Source organism: Saccostrea cucullata, unplaced genomic scaffold (genome assembly GCF_032062105.1).
Source record: "Saccostrea cucullata isolate Sc308-1 unplaced genomic scaffold, CSIRO_AGI_Scuc_v1 ctg12674, whole genome shotgun sequence".
Lineage (NCBI taxonomy): Eukaryota > Metazoa > Mollusca > Bivalvia > Ostreida > Ostreidae > Saccostrea > Saccostrea cuccullata.
Genome location: NW_026921059.1, coordinates 1 through 15,004, shown reverse-complemented (window position 1 = coordinate 15,004; position 15,004 = coordinate 1). Strand labels below are relative to the sequence as shown.

General features: G+C 34.8%; 2 protein-coding genes across 2 annotated transcripts; one reads left to right on the top strand and one right to left on the bottom strand.

Moving 5' to 3' along the window:
• Positions 1-243: 243 nt before the first annotated feature.
• LOC134259086 (uncharacterized) lies at positions 244-11,499 on the bottom strand. The gene is made up of 4 exons (XM_062741685.1): positions 11,492-11,499; positions 10,654-10,760; positions 3,430-3,633; positions 244-281 (listed from the first exon to the last, which is right to left on the bottom strand). The coding sequence occupies exons 1-4, from the start codon at positions 11,497-11,499 to the stop codon at positions 244-246; spliced, it is 357 nt and encodes a 118-aa protein (XP_062597669.1).
• LOC134259085 (uncharacterized) lies at positions 6,327-10,328 on the top strand. The gene is made up of 3 exons (XM_062741683.1): positions 6,327-6,614; positions 6,764-7,069; positions 10,240-10,328. The coding sequence occupies exons 1-3, from the start codon at positions 6,557-6,559 to the stop codon at positions 10,326-10,328; spliced, it is 453 nt and encodes a 150-aa protein (XP_062597667.1). The 5' UTR covers positions 6,327-6,556.
• Positions 11,500-15,004: the final 3,505 nt, after the last annotated feature.

The following is a 15,004-nucleotide window of genomic DNA, read 5'->3' as shown; positions in this document are numbered from 1 at the left end:
GACACAAATACCTTCTCACAATCTCTGTCTATGGATAAACAGCTGTGCCCAATTATATAATACCAATAAAATTTATTAAATACATACTTGATGTTTTTATATCCACTTGTCTGAGATAAACATGTACATGTACTTTGATTTACCACGTCAGCTGCTGACCAGGAAATTACACTATCATATAATATATAGTCGATTTATTTAAATACATTTTTAGGCATGTTAAAAGGAATTGCAATTCTCCCTTCAAATTTCAAACCCCTTCTCCGTTTTGGTCTCACAGCCTAAAACAAAATTTGGGATTTGAAATAAAAACTTGTCGTAAAAATCATCTTTTTTTAAATAATAAGAATAATTGATGAACATTTCTACTATCGAACTTAATACAAATTGTAACAAGGACACTGCAAAGCAGAACATCCCCTCACAAAGATATAACATCGGCCTTCGAAAATGCGATCCCTTTGCAAATTACGTCACTACCGTTCGTTACAGAACCTAAATTCACTCACCCACAAGAAAAACACATTTCCGATAATTTATCACTTCCAACTCCTTAGCCAGGGGATAACACGGAACATCCCCCGCAAAGAGCATAGGGTATAAATCAAGGCAGCATTCAACAATACAAAGTAACACACACACAAACACAACAACAGTATATCTCCTACAAAGTGAGGGAACAAGAGGCCCATGGGTCACATATCACCTAAGTACTATAGCTTAGACTTTGAAAAATTTTTTATTATTGAAAAGTTAAAATCCCAAATTAATCCCATGAAAAATCATGGATTTGCTATTCTTCAAAGAATTTTCCCATATATTTCTATGTAAAACTTTGGTCGGCCATAGTGGCCCCGACCTACCACCGGAAGACATTATTTGAACAAATTTGAATCTACACTACCTGAAGATGCTTCCATATAAATATGATGAACAATGGCTTTGTCATTCTTGAGAAGAAGATTTTTAAAGAATTTTCCCATTAATTTCTATGTAAAACTTTGCTCGGCCATGTGTTGCCAGCCCCACCCCCGGGGGTCATGATTTGAACAAACTTGAATCTTCACTATCTGAGGATACTTCCATATAAATTTGATGAATTATGGCTCTGTCATTCTTGAGAAGAAAATTTTTAAAGAATTTTCCTATATATTTCTATGTAAAACTTTGGTCGGCCATTTTGGCCCCGCCCTACCCCCGGGGGTCATGATTTGAACAAACTTGAATCTTCACTACCTGAGGATGCTTCCATATAAATTTGATGAATTATGGCTCTGTCATTCTTGAGAAGAAGATTTTTAAAGAATTTTCCTATATATTTCTATGTAAAACTTTGGTCGGCCATTTTGGCCCCGCCCTACCCCCGGGGGTTGATTGTGTAACAAACTTGAAACTTCACTATCTGAGGATACTTCCATATAAATTTGATGAATTTTTGGTTTGTCATTCTTGAGAAGAAGTTTTTTAAAGAATTTTCCTATATATTTCTATGTAAAACTTTGGTCGGCTATTTTGGCCCCGCCCTACCCCCGGGGGTCATGATTTAACAAACTTGAATCTGAAGTACCTGAAGATGCTTCCATATAAATATGATGAATAATGGCTTTGTCATTTTTGAGAAGAAGATTTTTAACCACAAATTTTCCCATTAATTTCTATGTAAAACTTTGCTGTCGGCCATTTTGGCCCCGCCCCACCCCCGGGGGTCATGATTTGAACAAACTTGAATCTTCACTATCTGAGGAAACTTCCATATAAATTTGATGAATTATGGATCTGTCATTCTTGAGAAGAAAATTTTTAAAGAATTTTCCTATATATTTCTATGTAAAACTTTGGTCGGCCATTTTGGCCCCGCCCTACCCCCGGGGATCATGATTTGAACAAACTTGAATCTTCACTACCTGAGGATGCTTCCATATAAATTTGATGAATTATGGCTCTGTCATTCTTGAGAAGAAGATTTTTAAAGAATTTTCCTATATATTTCTATGTAAAACTTTGGTCGGCCATTTTGGCCCCGCCCTACCCCCCTTGGGTCATGAATTGAACAAACTTGAATCTTCACTATCTGAGGATGCTTTCATATAAATATAATGAAATATGGCTTTGCTATTCTTAAGATTAAAATTTTTAAGGAATTTTCCTATATATTTTTATGTAAAAGTTTGGTCTGCCATTGTGGCCCTGCCCTACCCCCGGGGGTCATGATTTGAACAAACTTGAATCTTCACTACCTGAGGATGCTTCCATATAAATTTGATGAATTATGGCTCTGTCATTCTTGAGAAGAAGATTTTTAAAGAATTTTCCTATATATTCCTATGTAAAACTTTGGTCGGCCATTTTGGCCCCGCCCTACCCCTGGGGGTCATGATTTGAACAAACTTCAATCTACACTACCTGACACAAACCCCATAAGTTTCATCTTTCCTGGCACAGTGGTTCTTGAGAAGAAGGTTTTTAAAGAATTTTCCAATATATTTCTATGTAAAACTTTGGTCGGCCATTTTGGCCCCGCCCTACCCCCGGGGGTCATGATTTGAACAAACTTGAATCTACACTACCTGAGGATGTTACCCCATAAGTTTCATCTTTCCTGGCACAGTGGTTCTTGAGAAGAAGATTTTTAAAACATGCCACCAAATTTTCATTAATTCCCAATTATCTCCCCTTGAATGAGGGAGTGGCCCTTCATTTGAACAAACTTGAATTCCCTTTACCCAAGAGTACTTTGTGTCTAGTTTGCTTGAAACTGGCCCGATGGATCTGGAGAAGAAGTCGAAAATGTTAAAAGTTTACAGACAGACAGACAGACGGACAGACGGACGCCGGACAAAATGTGATCAGAAAAGCTCACTTGAGCCTTCGGCTCAGGTGAGCTAATCAAAACTAGTATTCATTATTATCATAGGCGTCGGGAGCAAAATGAAAGTGGGGGGGGGGGATGGGGGCTAATTCAAAGTGGGGGCTAAACTAACAAAAAAATTACATCTCAATTTCCAATGCCTATAGTATGTCTATCTTCGCAGTTCTTAACTTTTGTTATGTTCTTATTTTTTAATTTGGTCATATACCTCAGCATATTTTCATCTAGAAGGATAAAACATAATTTACTTTCTAAAACAGAACGCGTGTCATATCTGTCAAGGATTAACTCTCGCAATGGAGTTGCAGGAGGCAAAGCGGTTTGAGTGGAGGGGTTAGTTTGTCCTTGTCTGCGAAATGAAAGTGACGGTATTTGAATAGGGATCGATGTCAAAGGCTGCTTTGAATTTTGAGAGAAGATGATCCGCTTTGCGATGCCTTTGTTTTAACTAGACTGAAATTATACAATATGATATAACATCATTAACTTGCTTTCTCAGCTTAGCGAAATGACTTACTTCCTTTTTCGTTTTTTAATGATGTTTTAAAAATAAAAGTTACCATAGTTTGTTGATTTCTTTTTGAAGGACTGAGAATCCAGGTTAAGACCTGAAAGGGCAGCACTGATTTTGTCATCTAGGTTTTTTGGATTCTTGGTTCTTGTTGTAATTAGGTATGTGTCTATGTGAGTTTGTTGATGCATGATCGCAAATCCATTGACAGGGTCATCATTAACGTACAAAATTGTGTGTGTACCTAGTTTTTCTGAAAAAGGTAAAATTCTTTTGAAGTACTTTTTTCCGCGTGGTATTACATTATATGCTATTACGCGGTCACAAATATTCCGCGGAAATTGTAAAGCGTACTTTTTAAAAGATTTTTTTATTTCAATTTTAAAAATCGCTAATTATTACTTGGTATGGTCATACAAATTGATAAAAATAAAAACACATGTCCAAGCGTACTTAATATAAATGCAAGGCATATAGTGACAGTTTAAGAAATTCGCGGAATTTTCTACCCGCGGATTAAACAGAAATTGTGATTCCGCGGAATTATGACCCCGCGGAAAAAAGTACGTCTACAGTATTCTTAATAAAAATATTTATAAATAGCGATGTCTAATGTTATTCATTATAAATGTTAAAGGCGAAATCTGAGAAGATGATGTCTTTGGCAAAGAGAAAAAAGAACAAAGAGAGCAAATATTTTGGTAAACATCTTCTTTACTTTACTCGGATTGAGCATGAACACCGACAAAAGTCTCTTATGTACCTCACTTATTTTTATAAATTGGCCTGGCAAATTTTTTCTATTAACTCATCTAGATTGTGAACAAGCTCATACACATTGGCTTTGCCAGTTACCCAATCCTGATTGAATTACTCAATAAAAATGTATAAAGTTTATTTTGTACTTTGCCTGTTGCTCAGTCCTGATTGAAGTACTCAATAAAAATATTTGTTCAGTTAATTATATACAGCTGTGTCCAATTTTTATGCATTTAGCATAACAGAATAGAAGGAAACATAACTGTCTCTGTGAAATACTGATGCCATCAAATTGCACATTAATATTAAATCAGTGAAGGTTACACATCAATTAAGGGTTCAAAAATGTTGGTACTACGATATTCAAACTAGAGGTACTGTAAGCAATGAGCTCACTAAATGATACCCCCTCCTCCTATATTAATATAATGACAGTATCCATGTTTTGCTGTGGGAATCCCAAAATAAGTTTTTTATCAAAAAGCAAAATAGGAGATGCACAATTGCAATATGAAATAAAGATTTGAAACAAAGTTGCATCAAATTTCATTCAGTGGTATGAAGAAGTTGCAGATAAGATGGGTACCCATTTTTTAACAGACGGACGTACAGACGGACGGTTACTTATTTAGGCCTATCGTTCCATGGGAACAAAGACCATTCTCTGACAGTCCTCCAGCGAACACGATTCTGGGCTGCTTTACTTGCATCCTGCCAGATCATATCCTGTGTCTTTAACTCTGACTCCGAGTAACGCCTCCGGGTGTTTCTAGGACGTCCTCTTTCTTTATACCCTATGGGTTCCAAGTCAGAGCGTTTCGGATGGACACATACCGATTACCGGTACTATATACTAACTTAACATCTGTGTAGGTATATAATATTTCGAACTACATTTATAATGAGAAGTCATTATATTCTCCAAAATAAAAACAAGCTAATTCAGAGAATGTATGTCCCCGGTCGCTTAGGAAAAAAGAAGAGAATGCGCGGATCTAGTTTTTTTTCCTAAGCGGGGGACACGGATTCTCTAAATTAGCTTGTTTTTTTAGGTCACCTGAGTTACTCAGGTGACCTATTGCTATCCTTTTTCGTCCGTCGTCATGTGTTAACATTTGAGCTTGTTTTTTTAGGTCACCTGAGTTACTCAGGTGACCTATTGCTATCCGTTTTCGTCCGTCGTCATGTGTTAACATTTGAACATTTTCAGCTTCTTCTCTGAAACCACTGAACCAATTTAAACCAAATTTGGTTTACAGCATCTATGGGTAAAGAGAAACATAAATTGTGAATTTTATGGTCCCCGCCCCCTGGGGCCTGAGGGGTGGGGCCAAAACCACTAAAATTATTGCAATCTTTAAAAATCTTCTTCTTTACTCCCGGACTTCAAGCAGACAAGTTGTTGGCATGAATGTACTGAACATTAAGTCTTCTACCAAAATTGTTAAATTCATGGCCCCAGGGTTAGGGGTTCTAATTAAATAAACTAACTAAGCACATATTTATGATAAGCAAGAGTTTCTCTTCCAAAATTGTGAATTTTATGGCCCCAGGGTCAGGGGTTCTGGTGTTAGGGCGGGGCTCTATTGATTATATAGTGAAAATGCATTTATTCTTTGAAAATCTTCTTCTCTGCTTCTGGGTATGAAATAAACTAACTAAGCTCATAGTTATGCTGAGCAAGAGTGCCTCTTCCAAAATTATGAATTTTATGGCCCCAGGGTCAGGGGTTCTGGTGTTAGGGCGGGGCTCTATTGATTATGTATTGAAAATGCATTAATTCTTTGAAAATATTTTCCTTTGTTCCTGGGTTTTATGTCAATGATCCAAGTATATATATTTATGACGAAGAAAGGTGCATCTAGCAAAATGGTTATTTTGCTGGGGCATTTTGAAATACGTGGCCCCAGGGTCAGTGGTTCCTTTGGGGTGAGGTGCAAAACTGGTTATAAAGTGGAAGTGCATTTTCTCTTTGTTACTTTGATCTACTTCTGGGTATTAAGTAAATAGAGTAAGCATGCTAAGTTTATAAGTATGAAAAGCAATGTTGCCTCTTTCAAAATTGTTAATTGTGAATTTCATGGCCTCTAGTTTAAAATACGAAATGAAGTTAATTGTTTGAAAGTTGTTACACAATACTCATGTGACCTATAAGGCCCGTGGGCCTCTTGTTTATTGTAGGTTCGCCGCGTTTAAATTCCTCTGGGAGTTCGGTTTTCATTTCAATAGGAAACAACAAATACTTGGACGGCAAGGTCACCATCTTATCGTATCCCAGGCCAAACTACACTCTGACTCTCCCCAACGGTGCTCCGAATACTGACATCAGTCTCAGTATATCCACCATTACAACGAACATCTACCGCATCACACTGCGCAAGTCAAATATTCAGCCGAAGGATCATGGGACATATAAAATGATTGTTTCAAACGCATACGGAACAAGAATACTAGATATTAATGTCCATCCTGAAAGTAAGTCTACTATTTACATTAAGTAATGTTTAAAAAAAAATAAAACTGAAGAAACGCATCATAAATCAATTTAAGAGATGTTTTGAAAGAACATGGTCACTTTTAAACTACAGTGTATTTCAAACTCCACAACTAATCTTGTTTTTTAGGCAAACCTTTAAAAACAGATCAAGTGTTTGTGTCTTGTGGATACAGAAAAGCTCACGTAACTTGGCAGTCCTCTTACTTTGGTTTCGAGGTTCAAAATTCATTTGTTCAGTACTCGAGAAATCCTGACAGTGTTGTTTTCTCCAACGGGTCGGGCCTCACTCTTGAACGGAAAGAAGAAGAACTCTTGCATGTCCTAGTTTCCGGTCTACAAGACAACACTAAGTACTTCTTCAGAGTAGCCACCAGTAATAGATATGGCGTCACTGTGTCATCGGTTGTCAACTGCACCACGGAAACTTCAAACGGTAATCATCATTATCCAATTCTTCTTTTAATTCCCTGTTTATTAAATGTTTGTTCAAGGATATCACTACTAAGCCATGAAGGATGACTCTCAATATTATTATTTAAATTCGAAAAGTCTCATAAGAAACTTTTAAATAACAATTTTTATTTCATGCATCTTCGTAAGATTCATGGTTCTTTACAATATTGTAAAAAAAAAAATTGACATTAGTACCCTACAAATGAAAAACCTACCGGGTACATTAATATTATTTTAAGAGAAATCAAATATCCTGTAATCTGGATTTATATCTTACAATTTTTGCCCAATGTATTATATACTAGTAACCAAGCAATTTTCTCAATATGCCACCTACACTATTTCACCTTAAAGTACAATTTTAAATTTTAATTTATTGATCAAGTTTCTATTTGAAAGTTAGCGCTAGTCCTTATATTATTTCCGAGATTTGATAGTGTTTCCTATATAATATGATTACATTTGAAGACGAAGGTATTATTTTTGTGAATTCATAGACATTTCTTTTTTCATTTACTTATCTGCTGGTTTATCGAACCTGAAGATTGCATTATCACATATCTAACGACACGTAAATTATTATTTTGAGGTGGATGTTGAATACCGGGTATTTTTTTATTGAGGGGGTGTTCTTGTATATGTTCTGTGAACATGTTGTGAGCTTATGGACCTAGCTACGAAAGCATGGGAAGAGAGATAACTCTATCTTGAAAGCTCAGAAATAAGCAGCAATGTTGAGTTGTACAATCATTGATTTCATTTTTTCCCCATTCTCTTTATTTTCAAAATGGACTCCGTGTAGAAATTCTCTTTTAAAGGTGCATGGACACAGATTTCAAGTTAATATTTGCTGTATAATATCACGACTTCTAATAGCATTTCACACAAAAATATATTAAAAATTTTATTTCAAGGTCCGTGTTTGCTCTGCTCCTAACAAAACCCCTTCACAAGTATCGTCAGTCCGCGCTACGTGTTGTGTACAGAGTTTAGCAAACTGATCATGCCCGTGAAACGCACGCTGTTTTTGTAAACAGGGCGCCGAGCTCTGTTATTGTTTATGTTAACGATTCACCGAGTGTGTTCAATTCTTATAGTCTGCTCACCACAACTGCACTTGTTGATGAATGCATATTATTTTGGACCTAATACGAGCAAAGAAAACTATTGGATATTTTGTTTTTAAAAGCAATGCTTCATTACGTTTCTTAATCAGCACTAGATAAGTATAACATTAAACATTATTTCCATATATACCTCATACTTTTAATTTTATTGTGAGATAAAAAAAATTGATATTTCTATTTACAATATCAAAATTTCTTCATAAAATTATTAGAAATAATATTCATTTCTGATAAAGTAAGCACCGCTTCATACTTCAAACTGTTTTCCGTTTGAATCTAAGGCTATTGTTGTTGATGAAAATAAGTGTTTCAATTGAAATAAAAGTTGGTGAAATTTGGAGCAGGGCGATATTTCACGTACCTTTAATAATTAATCTCGACCACTCGGGTTGCTGGGACCGCTTTCTGGGACAGCTCGAACAGTTTTCTGTGACCGCTGGGACTGTGTGCTTCAGGCCGCTGTGGAACTGCTCTGGGAATGCTGTTGGACTGTTGGAATCTTAAATTTACAGTGTTCTTTCTAAATATCCATAGCCAGCAATGATATTAAACACTTTGCCAAATTAGGATTTCTGGTTTTTTTTTTTTGGTTTTTTTTTGTTTTTTGTTTTTTTGTTTTTTTTTTTTACATTTTTCAAAAACATAAATATATTAATAAACATATGTTACTTAAAGTAACATCGAAAACCCCACTGATATTTTTCATGTTATCTTCAAGTTTAAAAAAAATTTCGGGAATAATTTTTTCTTTTTCTGACTTAAAAATTTATAAATCTCAGATATTTTCTATGTAAACGTGCATGTATTTAAAAAAAAAAAACATACCCAAAAATTAAAACATTTTTAATCTTCTATTTCATCATTAAGCATTAGATAGTTTGCTAATGCATTCATATACGTAGATGTATATTTCTTTGCAAACAAATTGCAATGCTTCCTTTACACTTCAATTCCCTGCACTTCTTGAGTCTCACGCCCCGTGGGGATCCGGGTTAGAATAGGTCCTCAGTACCCCCTTGCTTGTCGTAAAAGGCGACTAAATGGGGCGGTCCTTCGGATGAGACCGTATAAACCGAGGCCCCGTGTCACAGCAGGTGTGGCACGATAAAGATCCCTCCCTGCTCAAAGGCCGTAAGTGCCAAGCATAGGCCTAAATTTGCAGCCCTTCACCGGCAATGGTGACGTCTCCATATCAGTGAAATATTCTGGAGAGGGACGTTAAACAGTATACAATCAATCAATCTTGAGTCTCACAACCTAAAAAAAAGACGTTCTGAAATTACATATAAGTTTAAGCAAAATTTATCTTCTTCTTTTTTTTAAATTAAAAGAATAATTATTAAACATTTTCACTTCGATCTCAAAAGAAAATGAAGATCGATCTGAGAATCCATGTTAATACCTGACAGGGCAGCAATGATTTTTTCATCTAGGTTTTTGCGATCCTTGGTTCTTGTTGTGATTAGATATGTATCTATACGAGTTTGTTGGTGCATGAACACAAATCCGTTTACAGGATCATTATAAATGTACAATATTGCCCGTGTACCTAGGGGTGTCATTGTGAGCTTAACGGTTATGAGGTTATTCGCGTTTGGATCGAATGTCAAATGCTGTTGTTACTTTTGCGAGGAATTGGCTTTGTGATGTCCTGTTTCAGTAAGACTGATTTATTATGAATAACTTGCATTACAGTATACAGGGTTAATTATTTTCGCCCCGTGTTATTTTTACCCTTTCACGTTTGGAAACAAATTTGCCCAGAAAGATTTGAGATTTAAAAATCTAAAGATTTAAATTCGCCCAGAAAGGTTTTAAGTTAAAGATATCATACTATTTACTTTGAATTCGCCCCGTTTTGAATTCGCCCGCCTCCGACGAGGGCAAAAGGGGCGAAAAAAAAAATGGGGGCGGAAAATTTCCTGTGTACAGTATAAGCTTTTTCCGAAATGACTTGTTTTCTTTGGATTATCGGTGATATCTATAATTTAATTTACCATAGTTTGCTGATTTCTTGCTAAAGATCCGAGAATCCAGATTAAGACCAGCGGGGCAGCACTGATTTTGTCATCAAGGTTTTTGGGATTCTTGGCTCTTGTTGTGATTAGGTAGGTATCTCGAAGAGTTTGTTGGCGCATGATCACAAATCCGTCGACAGGATCATCATTTACGAACAAAATTGTCTGTGTATCTAGTTTTTCTGATAAAAAATGTTAAATTTTCTTAGTAAATGAATACAGTGATGTCTATTATGTGAATAAAAATTTGTATTTCTCTGGAGAAACAGATAATTTTATCTTCTTGGTAAGTGACATTGTTGACTAAAATATTCTCTCTGTGGATCATTCATTCATACACATGTAATTAATGTATTTTTTAATACTTCTTGGAATAGCTCATAAGTTATAAAAAGAAAACTTTCGTTGAAAACAAGGACCTTTTGTCGACATCCGAATGACTTCAAACTTCACTGCTTCGGTTGGAGACAAATCCAAATCCAAAGGAACAAACTTCAGTGCTGTGGTACGACATTCTTCTAAATTTCTAAAGTGGAAAATTCAATAAAGAAAAAGTGTTAAATTTTATCTTCTACATATCCTTGGTCCTTTCGATCAGATATTGCTATCAAATGTTAGCAAATTACTTTAAATTGGAAAACATTAATTAAAATGTTTAATCAATTCATATCAGTGAATTTATTATTTGTTTTTCGATCGGACTGATAACGTTTTTAATTGGGTGGTTATGTTACTGTAATGTGGAACATATTTATAAGAAGATATGACTGTTATATAAACTGAAAAAAAAACTTACGGAAACCAGCGATGACGTGTTTTTACCAAGCTCCATCATGAAGAACCTCAAAATCCCAATAGGTGTTGTCTCTGACGTCCGCGCTACGTGTGTCCATAAACAGGTACCATTCAACCTTTATTATCGATTAATCATTTATCCTTTTATGATAAAATATTTTAAATCAACATATGCCAAAAATATGCCCCCAATGGACAAAATTTGTTCTGTAAGCCAGAATAAATTAACTTTAATTTTAAATATTGGTTTCTTTAAAAGCAAAATTGTTTTTTTCACAATTTTAACTCATTACTCTCAGCCATGGACAACTAAACTTTGTGTATTTTTTTCCAGCCACATGTAAACATTGTAAACATTATTTTTCGACAATGAGTGGATGATAAATTTAAGGGAAAAAAAAGATTACATATATCTATTATTAAGTAAGAGGCATGAGAATATTAAAACAATTTGTTAATTACCTTTCCATGATCCAGATGCTGTGGATTCAAAGATTCGCTTCTTTTATAACTACCAGAAATCTGAGAAGACAGTGTCCTTTGGCAGAGAGCAAAAAGAGAAGGGCAAAGATAGCAAATCTTTTGGAAAACATCTCCAGGCTGAAATCGACTCGGATCAAAAATGAAAGCAAGTCGGAATGTTCTTACAAGTGCCAGGAATGCATTTTTATATCTCGCTTATTTCTATAAATTAGCTCAGCCTTTTCCTGAACTATCTAGATTATGCAATTAATGAAGATAAAGTATAATAGATAAAGTATATACAGCTGCATCGAAAATTTGGGTATTTAGCATAACAGAATCACCGATGTCCGAGACGGTTGGTCAGCATTAAAGTCAAGGCCACACATGAAAGGTCAAGAGTTAAAATAATGGTCTTATAAGATCTAACATACCTTTACTTGTTTAACGTTTATGAACAGGTAGATAAAACATTACTTCTATTCTCTCAAAACCATGTCAATGGTACATGAGGTACAGAAACATACAAAACATATGTACATATAATACAGTGGGTCAAGCAGAAGGTGATAACTAAGGAGAACAGACAATACTATAAATTTTAGAAATAGATAAACATAATTTCTTCAAAGAAACAGCCTCATTTTGGCACACGACTTAACAAGCTTGATAATATTTGGATTAGAACAAAATTTTTGGTTCAAATAACCTTTCTTCAATTTGTTTAAAGCACTGCAATCTAAAATATTCATCTCCTATCTGGTTACTACTGCATAAGCTACAACTTCTTTCATGCCATTCCATCTTCCTGTTTCAGTTGAAAGGTGGTGATTTATGGTTCTAAACTTATGATAACAGTGCTAAATATTTTTTGCTCTCAAAAGTGCTTTTAAAAATTCTATGATTAAATCTTTTTGAAGATTCTTGAACTTCGCTATTCCACTTTTGAATATGTGGATCTTTTAATTATAATCTTTATTTGACTGTAGCAGTCCCGCATTCTACATTATGAAAATATTGCTCATACCATATCTCTGATAAACCACATTTATTCATTTCTTTTGTACAAATGAAATCCATTTCCCCTTTATCATATTGTTTACGTAGATCTACACAATTTGTTTTCTTTTCCATACACAGAGTTTTGCCCAATATTCTATCATTCTTGAATAAATATTTAGGTGTATTTTCAGATGATAAAACAAAATTGACATCATGCAGTTAATATACAGAAGTATTATGCAGAATGTCCAATGTGAGGTAGTCTTGCATGCATATTACTCAGAGATTTGCTAGCTTTATCGCGCCAGCAAAAAGCCAACCACGAACTGTGCTGACCATAATCTTTTATTAGTTAAGTATTTAAGAGAAATGCCACACCAGAATTTTATTTCATAGATCTTGAAGACACTTTTTTCATGGTGTTCCGATGTGGCCATTTGCAAAAGTGTAATACTCCATTAGAAACAACGCGCTAGCGCGAAGTAACAATGTTGTTCACAACACACCTTCGCACAACAACACGCTGTCACTCTATCACAACTTTACACAACACACCGTCGCACTAACACAAAACATCACTATGGCAAGTCCTTTTACTATTTATTCGTGATATTAAAAAAATCTTTCAATAAGAGAGATATCTCTTTACCTACTTCTGTGAATAAAAGGATTACTTCCGGTAAGAGAGAAGTCGTTTTCAATGGAATTTAAATGAAAAAAAGAATTGTGGTCCCCCGCTTTCGGAGTCTTTGTGGGTGAGATGTTATTTTTATGACATATTGTGTCTGATATAAACACCCTATCATATGTCATTTATTCAGAAATTATCATTGAAGTTGATTTTTTTTAAAAATAAGATCAATCGTGAAGGTCAAGGTCAAGGGGTAAGAAATCATAGCATATACTCAGAATATCTTGTCACAGGTAATGCACATGTCATATATGAAAGCCCTATCTCTCTCTCAACATAAGGAACAAGATGTGTTTGTTAAACACTGATGACCCCAAAAGGCAACATAACGAAGATTAAAATTTTCTTAAATGCAAATTAAATATATTATTACCAAAGTAGGGTTTTTCTCACAAGAAATACGTTTGTGGAATACAAAATCCCCAGCACCACCTAGTCGAGAACAAATTTTTGAAAGGTAGGTCAAACTCCAAGGTGAAAGGGTCTGAGTTGCTGGTTTCTTAGGAAAGGTCTTGTCACAAGTAATACAAATGTGAACGATGAAACCCTAATCCTAACCGTCAAAAGTTATGACCAAAGTTAAAAAATTTTAAAAGTAGGTCAACTCCAAAGTCAAGGTCAAAGGGTTAAAGTTCTTGATATCCAATGAAAGGTCTTCTCACAAGGATTACATATAATGAAGTACGAAAGCCCTAGCCCTTACCGTTCAAAAGTTATGGTCAAGGTTAAAGTTTTTCATAAGTACGGAAATCTCCAAGGTCAAGGTCAAAAGGTTAAAGTTCTTGGTATCCAATGAAAGGTCTTGCCACAAAGAATATATATGTGAAATATGAAAGTCCTAGTATCTACCGTTCAAAAGTTATGGCCAAAGTAAAAGTGGAATTTTTGTGTAAAAGTAAATCAAACTACAAGGTCAAGGTCAAAAGGTCAAATTTGGTGGTACCCAAAGAAAGGTCTTGTCACAAGGAATATACATGTAAAATTGTATAGTCATAGCTCCACTAAATCAAAAGTTATGGGCAAGGTTAAAGTTTTTGTGACGGACGGACGACCAACAGACAACGAATAAGATTTAATGTCCCCTCGCTTTAGCAAAGAGGAGAAATCAAGATAGATATCTCTTTTCAATAAAGAGATATCTTTTTTTGCTTGGGAGATATCTTTATACACTTTTCAAAGATATCTCTCTTTCAGCTTAAGAAATATCTCTTCTAAGATCAACTTGAGAGAAATATCTTTCTTTAAGAGATTTTCTCTTTGACTTCGAAAGGTATCTCCAAATGTAAAAGAGATATTTCTCTAGGTGAAAGAGATATCTCTTCAACGTTCAGAGATATCGCTTTTTACAAAGAGGATCTGTTCGAGTGGAAGAGATTATCTCTCTAAGTATGAAGAGATATATACTCTAAGTTTAAGAGATATCTCTCTAAGTTTAAAAGATATCTCTTTTTCAAAGAGATATCTATTAAAAATGAGAGATATCTCTTTAAGTAGGGAGATATCTCTAATTTTTAAGAGATATCTCTCTAAATTGAGAGATATCTCTGTAATTATAAGATAAATGTTATTTTCCGAATAAATAGCAAAAGTGCTTGCCATACATAACACTCAAACAATTTTACACAATCAAATTTTGTGTGATAGCGCGACCACGTGTTGTGTAAAGTTGCAAAAAAGTTTCTGTAATAAATTTTTCAACCCATAGTCTAATGATAGGTTGAAAAAAATTATTAATACAGAAACAAGTGTCTGTGATTCAAAGACCGATATAATCTCTTTATTACGCATTCTATAGGATTTTTTTCAGAGAGAAAAATTTT